The sequence below is a fragment of the Mercenaria mercenaria genome, chromosome 12 (genome assembly GCF_021730395.1).
Source record: "Mercenaria mercenaria strain notata chromosome 12, MADL_Memer_1, whole genome shotgun sequence".
NCBI classification, from domain to species: domain Eukaryota; kingdom Metazoa; phylum Mollusca; class Bivalvia; order Venerida; family Veneridae; genus Mercenaria; species Mercenaria mercenaria.
Window position 1 is genome coordinate 37,897,283 of NC_069372.1, and position 9,177 is coordinate 37,906,459.

Genomic DNA, 9,177 nt, shown 5'->3' on the forward strand with positions numbered 1-9,177 from the left:
AGTAGCAATGAAGCACATACAATGTATTTGTCCTATAATAATACTTAAGTTTCATCTTTTGAATAAACGTGTAGACATTTGATGTCATTTTCAGCATTGTCGTCGCTGTTATAAAAGTTCAATAGAATATTTCATTCTACGCATATGTTGTTGACAAGATGACTTCGTCTGAATTAGCGTGAAATATAAATATAGATTCCTCAGTCTTAACATTTTTCATCCGTGCAGCGATAGTTACCCTTTAAAATATCACTTGTCTGTATTTGAAACATAACTTGTCTTTAAATATTTTCCGGATTATCGCTGTGTATTGTTCTGTATTTTTCAAAATGAACGGAAGCTTCAGAAAACCAGGAAAATTTACTACCAGTAAACTATATACTCGTCTTATATTATTTCGTCGATAATATTTCTAAGTCCATCCCAGTCGACACTTAGACTTCGACAGTCTTGCATAGCTTTAACTAAAACATCCAATGTAGCACTTTTTGCCATTTGGAAGCACCATTCCTTCAGCATGTAATAAATTTTCATCAATGTGTTTTTCGGATGATCTTCATCAATATGTTCTATCTGTACTTGTTTCAGGCCGAGCTCGTGTCCAAGTAACTGCCAGTTCTCGCCTATGCAGTGTGATAATTTGCTTAATAGTTTGTCATCCAAAACACTTTTTGGCACAACAATTGGACTTCTGCAATTTTGAAACCATTCCGACTTTGCTTTTTTTGCGGGCAAATCATGGGCTAGCAAGTCTGGACATGCAATAAGTTTCTTGTCATCTAGTTCAGCAATTGATTCTGTATTGGCGCTACCATTCCCGCCATGACTTTCATGGTTGCACCTGTACTGCAACGCAAAAGGTTGAACAACTTCCGATTTGTCTCTAAGTTTTCCGAATTCATGGATGATCACTGCTTCGGAAAATCGCCGGTAAATATCAGCTTGCTTACCATCAACATGTAACGATGGACATAGGCTGACAACAGTCAACTCGATACCATTTATCTTCATTTCCAATATCCCTGCATGATTTGCGTCAAGTCGAACAACGCATAGGTCTGTAAAAATCAGAGATGCTTTGCCTGTATTCACAACTGGCCATTTTGCTATAACCGCTGCAATATATCGGTGGTAAATTGTCGGTACAATTTGGGAGGTTTCAAATGACATCAAAAGTCGGATATATGTCTGCGCCTTTCCTTGAAGAAAATCTTGCATGTCTGCTTTCTCACAGTGGTCTCTCAGCAAGCTCGGAACAACAAACCATCCTAGTCCACATGAGGCCTTTGCTGTTTCGTCAAATATTGTTGCTTCTGATATAATGTGGTGCTTTGTCAGAAACGCAAGTAGTATCTCTTTATACTGAAGGAACAGTTTCGCTTTATTTTCTGCTTGTCCCCATTGCCTGTCAATTAGAGAAGTTTCCAGTCTCGCATTCTTTAACAGCTTTTTCCACACTGGTCTGATTTCTGGATCTGTTGAACAGAAACGCTCACTTGTTAAAATAGTCTTGAATGCATCGACAAGGTACTGTGGATCAAGAACAACGTAGTTTGATATCGGTTCCTCATCAAAGTACACAAATGTGCCTTTTCCATGATGGTATCTCAGAAACAACTTTACCTGCTCTAGATCACCCAGCGGAAATTCGTTTTCCCCATCCATCGCCATCAAAAAATCTAGTGAAAGTATTTTCATGTGTTTCCGTTCTTTCATATTTTTTTCAAGCTGAATCCATTTTGCTGGCACTTCCAAAACGTGAGTTTCTTCATTTGCAAGCCTACTTATGGTTCCCCTTAAAGCCGTAACCGATGCATCTTTTGCGTCCATGTTATCAACTGCGAAATCTTCGGAATGTAAATGTTTAAGCATTGTTGTACCATCGAATAACTGTCTTACATCGTCGAAGTAACTCTTTATGTATCTTTGCTTCTGCTCAGCACTGCCCTTGATTTTATCTTTGTGTGTACCGACAAGAATAACCTTCGGCTGCGTACTGTCTGCCGAACCCACAAATGAGTGTATGGATTGCATCCAGAATTGGATGAAATACTCCATGTTTCTGTTGTTTGTTTCGGTTGGGAATTCTTCGTCAACAACAGTTGTCTTCAGATCTAGTGACAGATCAAACACCAAAAGATAAATTGCCCTTCTGCTATGAAAAATTGTGTGCGTGGCATAGAAAATGTATTGCCCACCAAAGTCCCAAATGTCAAATACTGTTGGCTCAGTCTTTTGTGAGGGCAATACTTTTCTATTTAATGCTTTTGTGAAGGAACCAATCTCTTTTTCGGATAGAACGGCTACTTTTCTGGACGTTTCAAATTTCTCACTGTCATCGCCTGTTCGATTATAACTTTTGACGGAACATATCAACTCGGAACTTTCTTCAATGTTAGTATCTTTTTCGCTTTTATCATTAGCATCAGTACTAAGCTCTCGGTTCTTATTTCCTTTTATTATATTATATGCTGGTTGTTGCCTGGATATTAACGTACTCGATGAAAATTCGTGCTGGAGTGATAGGCTTGTAGATAGTTGTTGTTGATCTTGTTTTCTTGCATACCAGACGGGGATTTCCGGTATTTTTACCGGTGCTGGAAAAATCCATCTTATACCCCGGGGTGTAAGATGACTCTCGTGCTTTAAATGACGTATTACGAACTACATATATGTAGAAGATTTATGTAGTTATTTATATTTTATTTCGAAAAACGGAATAAAAATCCAATACCTTGACAGTTCCTCTTTGTTCCTGATAGTATATTTCTCGATTCAAAACACGTTATTTTATCAAAAATTCATAACGTTACGCTGGAACTGATAAAACAAAACCGGAACTAAACATTGTTATTTGTCTTTGAAACGTCATGACGTCTTTCCTGTTTACGGACGTTGATTTCCCGCGCTTTGTTTAAATACGCTGCTATAAGAAATAGTTCTAAAAAGAAAGCCGTCCGACTGATTTTATTTTTATTATTTTATCTTAATATCGGTATGCAAGAAAAAGATTCTGTCACTGGTTATAGGTGCAGATGGGAATATCCGGCTCTCGGGTAACTGTTTAGGCGGTAACTCGGTAGGAACCTCGTTACCGCCTAAACAGTTACCCTCGAGGCCGGAAATTCCCATCTGCACCTATAACCAGTGAAAGAATCTTATATTCCGTTTACCTGTTTACTCTCAGTTTCTTTGTTTAGAGCAACAGAAACCAAACGGCCAACAATATCTGAGCATGTATCGTCTGCTTTTTTGTATCTGAACTTTCCTCCATCAATTTTTTGACATGTGAAATGTTCAATGTTTATACCATTCGTACTTGTAATGTCCCGTAATTTCTGCCCAAGCAGTCTCTTTGTTAATGATGTCTTGCCTTGTCTGTAGTTTCCAACAACGTTTATGCGTATATTACGATCCTTTTCTACCCCATCTTTCAGTGCTTTCTCGTACAAGTCTAATGTATATGGATCTAGTTTCAGTTCGTCTGGAACTAAAATAATAAATACCACCGTAATGCACTGAAAGGCTCAATATACCATAGGATTTTGTTTATAACTATATGATATGTTTTTTATACTAACTGCCTTTAGTTAGTTCAATTATGATAATTGCTACATTTACAGTTTTGTACAGTATTGACTATATTTATGTCACTTACCTGGAACTCCTTGGAAAGAACCAATAATCTACAAAAATAAAACAATTTGGTTTTAGGATACCAATTAATCATATATTTAAAATTGCTGAGCCTTTTTGCTTTTTGTCTCGAGTATATAACGATTTTACTTAAAACATTATTGATGATAAACTGTTTGAAACGGACGCGATCGTCCTAGATATATCAGATATAACATACTATTAGCAAGTGTGTCTATCCGTGTATTGTTTTGCTGCTGATATTATCAATTCATTTATGTTATTTGCCTGTGAAGCTCGGATGCATACTTTCGTTCGATTTGGCACGGTTATCGCACAGTATTACAATAAAAAAAGTAGTTTTGTCAAGAAGGGGTGTTTTGACGAAACTGTCGTAGGGTTTCATTTCTCTTTACTTGAAGAGATACGAATATCATCGTCATACGTTTCATTTGATAAGGTAAAATATAGCCTTTTTATATATATAAATGCTATTCTATTCAGTTCAGAGAAACGTAGTTTTTAACTTTACAAACAACCTACAGGTTCACATATATGACTATATCTTCGAAGCACCAAATGGGAATAGTTTGTATAAAAAAGCATTATGTCCGATACAGATGACACAAAAAAGTAATAACTGCCATTTACATATACCTACCGGATTCAAAAGTCGTCTTAAAAATCCTGATTGTTTTGCTTTTTCTTCTTCTCTGTTTAAATCGGGAGTTTCTAATGCCTAAAACGACATATGCGTGTGAATATTGACAGTTGTTAATGAGTATAATGATATGAAGTGCACTTGACTTAACAATTAATGGGAAATAAGGAAGTAAAAACAAAATATATTATTAACTAAACCAAAGTGTTATTTGTTTGAACAATGAATTACTTGGTAAACTTTTCTACTTTCTATTTCACATATATTTTGTTTCTCAAAGTATGGTAAAACAAACAATCAGACCAACCAAATAATTATTAATAAAGTTACCCCCTTCTGCTTTTTTCTTTTTCTCGTCAATGTATTCTGGAGTGTATCTCTGGCTATTGTATGGAACATCTCTTCAACACTTGAATAATCGTTTGTTGTGACTTCTAGGTATTTCATTTGATAACGCTCAGCCAGCTAAAAACAAGAAATAAAAGGCTCCGACATCTAGGCACTTCACGTCATAAAAGATTTACGTTCTTGGTACTTTAGATCATAGAATTCTACAAACTAAAACAAAAAGAAAAGTCCAAGGCGAGTTTAAAACTGGAAACAGAATGTTTTAACTTCTACGTATTCCACATCATAAGACTGTGAAGTTTAAACAAGAAAAAAGGTTGTAGTTTTGATAAAATATGTATTCAAGGTTGTTTATGTTTATGTTTATATTTATTTAAAAGGTATGAATAATAAATCAATATAGACAGAAATGCTTACTTCTTTCCCTTGCTGATAGCTCACTGCCCTCTCATTTATTTCATGAAAGTTGTTGCCGACAATAGTTATACCTGCGTCACTCCTTACATCCTACAATATTTTCAATAGCTAATGGATGTATTCTTTAAATCTTACAATGGTACTGCTTTTATATAAAGTTACTTTTCTAAATGCAATGTTAAGTTATAAGTAAAGAATGTTATACTCATTTATGTTCAATGCTTAATTAAAGGTAGGGAATGATAAAGTTAAAGTATTCAATAATTTAAAGTTACAGATTATACCAAAATTCCATATTTAATAAACTATAAAATAAACATGTCTGTGTGCATAATAATTGTATCGGCTCGGTTTGAATTAAGAGGAAAATAAGGTTTCTACCAAAATGTCCAATATCCAGCCTTCCACACCCGCAAAGGAGGCAATATTGCCAATATCATATACGATTACCGCTCCCTAAAGAACAAAAAAGAACAAGCTTTGGAATCGAATATGTTCTAAATTTTATGTAAAGGTCGTAGCAATGCATCTGTGTTTAGCAAGTAAAATTTTAAAGTTGTACTTTTCTTACTTAACGTTTATCAACTAGCGGATAAAGAAACATTCGGTTATGAAATATAAAAAATGCGCAAAAGTTGGTCAATCTAATTTTGGTCAAAACAGGTACGGCTGATCATAAACACTTACTTTAGTGCTTAACTGATTGTCACTGGAGAATCTATTTTTAAATTTGATTTTTCTATCCTGGTGTTCTTCTAGCGTAAGAATAATTTCCATAGACATGCAGTTACTATAAGAATTATTACATTGCATATGTCAAAGATTTGCATTGACTACTATGATTTTACTAGAAATAGGAGTTTGTAAATTACTATTACGCAACCAAGATAAACTGCAAAAATTAATGAATAAATTCTGAACCTACAAGTAGTTTTAAAACTTTTAAGTTCAATATCTTGAAATCTCTCATTATCTGTCAAATGAAACAGTCAAAAGAATTGTTAAACTGCTAATTATATTGGAGTCAACATGAAATATATAATTGTTAAGAAGCGTTATACATGTGTCGGTGCGACGTTAAACCCCCCCCCCCCCCACCCCCCCATCTTCCACACACACACACAATAAAAAGAAAAAAAAGAGAAGCGTTATACTACAAGGATACAGTTTTAATGGGTATCTTACAGTGTTATGAACCGTTTTGAATCTATACCAGAATATACTGTTGCGCCAATGATATTGACCAGTTATACTGTCGCTTTTAATTAAACATTGCATAGAGTTTTAAGTTTTCATAAATAAATATTTAATTAAAATCAATTAAACTGAGATTTTAATGAAATGTCATTTACATGAAAAGAACGACCAAACGGGATGACGTGCAACTGGCTTGGCGACATTGGTATCCTAAAAAAAAAGGAAAAAGAAACATGTTATTTAACAAACGTGACTCTGCGTCACGTCTACAAAGGGCACCAATAATTACAGGACACGTCAGTTATATTAAACTTTGGAATACCAAAGTACCATCATTCCGAATGCAATAAAAATATCAGCATTTAAACTAACAGACAGTAACGTCTAATGCTTCCGAATGCAAGTACAAATATGAGCATAAGAACATGTAATCATTTAAAAAAATGTTGTATGTATGTATTGTTTTGTAGAGAATATCTCAAGATCAAGCATATCAAACTGACACCAACAAATGAATTGAGCCGCGCCATGAGAAAACAACATGGCGGCTTTGCGACCAGCATGGATCCAGACCAGCCTGCGCATCCGCGCAGTCTGGTCAGGATCCATGCTGTTCGCTTTCAAAGCCTATTGCAATTAGAGAAACCGTTAGCGAACAGCATGGATCTTGACCAGACTGCGCGGATGCGCAGGCTTGTCTGGATCCATGCTGGTCGCAAAGCCACTATGTTGGTTTTCTCATGGCGCGGCTCATTTCATCAAGAAAAAGCAAACAGAAACAAGAAGTCAGGTTGTAAACAGTGCGATTTGCCAGTTATGTAACATAGTGAAACAAAACAAGATACATTTATGTACAAACCCTATCTGTAAATCAATCGTTTTTCCATCAAGACAAATTGTCTTTCTTGTAACATAATGATCTTCAGAAGCTGAAATAAAAGTTCCGTATAGTTTATATACGACATTAAATAATCACCAAGCGCAAACATCATTCTGCTGTTTGATTAACTTAATTCGTCATAGGAAAGATGGACAAGTTCATTATAGAAATTTAGCAGGGTAAGGGCTAAAAGGAAAGTTTCTTACCACCTACGCAGATCTTTAGAATGGTGTATAGAGAAATCAGGGGGAAACGGTTAATCAAACAATTGGTTCATTTCACATTAATTTTGCTTTTTAACCCGTACCCGGGCTAAATTTTTATGATGAACTTGTCCATCTTTCAATTTAGACAGTACCGTCAACTGTTAAAAGGGGTGTTTACCAAAAAGGTACTCACTGAATGGCGAACAGTGCTGATCTTGATCAGACTGCACGTATGTAAAGGCTGATCATGATCTACACTAGTCGCAAAGGCAGAATCAATCGTGTCCAGTATGATAAGAGTTACTCGCTATTTGTAGGATATCTAAGTAGAATACGAAAACAGACAATTAAATCCCAGTATATGTAATAGAATCTGTATATTCAAAAGAATACTTACCAGGATATTTTTGACTACTTTCGTTTACAAATGTTTCTATTAACTCCTTGGCACCACAATTATTATCTCCTACTACAACTAAATCGATTTTACTCGCATTAGCCATAATACAGAAAAGGCATACGCCAAATGGCTGGTAAAATATCCAATTCTAAATCTATGTACTAAATCTATGTACCAGGAAATTATAAAACTATATATGTATCTATCATCACATGATTTGATGAACAATGGCCTAATATTGTTTCGCTTTGTTTTACGAGTAAGTAAGTGAGCTGGATTTACAACGAATCGATACAAAAAGTTCATGTACACAATATATGTTAAAGTGGATATGAATGTAAAATAATGGTTTATAGGGAACTTGGTTGTGAATTATATGTGTTCCCAGGGGGTATCGATTAAACTAAATGGCCCTTTTTGTCGTATGAAGTGAAGTTTTAAACGTCTGAAGATGTGATATCACGAAAGTCAAAACTTCAGTCTTTTTTCATCTACTCTGTCCACATACTCGGCATCAAAGACTGAAATCTGGATGGAGGCACATGGCAGGACAGTTATTTTTCTTGAAAAAAAAATAATTACGTGCGATTATCATTTGGTGGAACATTTTATTTTCACTTCCAGATAAAACATTCCGTTTTTGTCTGACACTTTATACGACAGTTGCGTTTTAATCATAAAATGGTACTAGTAAGACGGAAAATTCTTCTGTCCTGAAATATCGGACAATTTCATATCTATGATATCATGATGCGCGAAGTTTCCTGTTAGGCGTATGGGATAATTCCATTCTTGTCATGCTTGTCATGCACGGACCAAGAGCCTTGGTCAATCCCCCCTTTGATTCTTACATTTTACAAAGAAAATCGGTCGTGAAACTCGGTGTGAGCCCCATCCCCTTCACCCTCCTGAAATGGGTGACCCCCTCTTTAAAATTGGTGTCCCCCTATCCGAAATTCCTGGATCTGCACATGCTTTACTTATAAAATTGTATATTCAAACAAATACATGTATATGCGTACATGTTATTTTGTGCGACAATTTTCGTCTCCACCTAACATTTTTGGCTGTTCTGCTAGAGACATGGTGACATGGCATGATTATATTTACGCTGTCTGAGAGTTGGGTATTATACAGTGTCATGCAGAGTGTCATGATGCCAAAACGTATGATATCACGAGAATATCGTACATTCGTTTCAATCGCTTGTTAAATGTATTCATAACTTGTATATAATGGCTCATGTTATCAGCATATCTTTTAAAAGGTTAGATTTTCATCAGGTACATTGTTTATGAGTGTCTACAAGTAAAACGCGTCTTTTTAAGAATTCAATGTACAAAGTACAAATTCAAAGTGAACATGAGCGCCGCCAAGCGAGGCAACATACGCCCGAAGGGTTACATTAGAGAATGGGAGCAAAATTTAAAGA

At 35.4% G+C, this 9,177-nt stretch overlaps 2 protein-coding genes across 2 annotated transcripts; both read right to left on the bottom strand.

The window, feature by feature from the left end:
- Nucleotides 1–387: 387 nt before the first annotated feature.
- Nucleotides 388–2,058, bottom strand: LOC128547540 (uncharacterized). Its single transcript, XM_053520521.1, has one exon. It carries the CDS (start codon nt 2,056–2,058, stop codon nt 388–390), a length of 1,671 nt encoding a protein of 556 aa, XP_053376496.1.
- Nucleotides 2,059–3,158: 1,100 nt separating this feature from the next.
- Nucleotides 3,159–7,963, bottom strand: LOC123533886 (ras-related protein RabC-like). Its single transcript, XM_053519727.1, has 9 exons — nt 7,743–7,963; nt 7,119–7,188; nt 6,415–6,469; nt 5,444–5,518; nt 5,063–5,152; nt 4,628–4,762; nt 4,298–4,375; nt 3,659–3,686; nt 3,159–3,490 (listed from the first exon to the last, which is right to left on the bottom strand). Exons 1-9 carry the CDS (start codon nt 7,846–7,848, stop codon nt 3,159–3,161), a joined length of 969 nt encoding a protein of 322 aa, XP_053375702.1. The 5' UTR covers nt 7,849–7,963.
- Between the last annotated feature and the right edge of the window lie 1,214 nt (nt 7,964–9,177).

Excerpts from the sequence above, each read along its gene's own strand:
- LOC123533886 (XM_053519727.1), bottom strand. The coding sequence starts at position 7,848 with ATGGCTAATGCGAGTAAAATCGATTTAGTTGTAGTAGGAGATAATAAT. Across the intron at positions 6,470-7,118 it reads ACGATTGATTTACAGATAGG|GATACCAATGTCGCCAAGCC; the intron begins GTTTGTACATAA and ends CTTTTTTTTTAG. Across the intron at positions 5,153-5,443 it reads GCTGGATATTGGACATTTTG|GATGTAAGGAGTGACGCAGG; the intron begins GTAGAAACCTTA and ends AAAATATTGTAG.
- LOC128547540 (XM_053520521.1), bottom strand. The coding sequence starts at position 2,058 with ATGGAGTATTTCATCCAATTCTGGATGCAATCCATACACTCATTTGTG.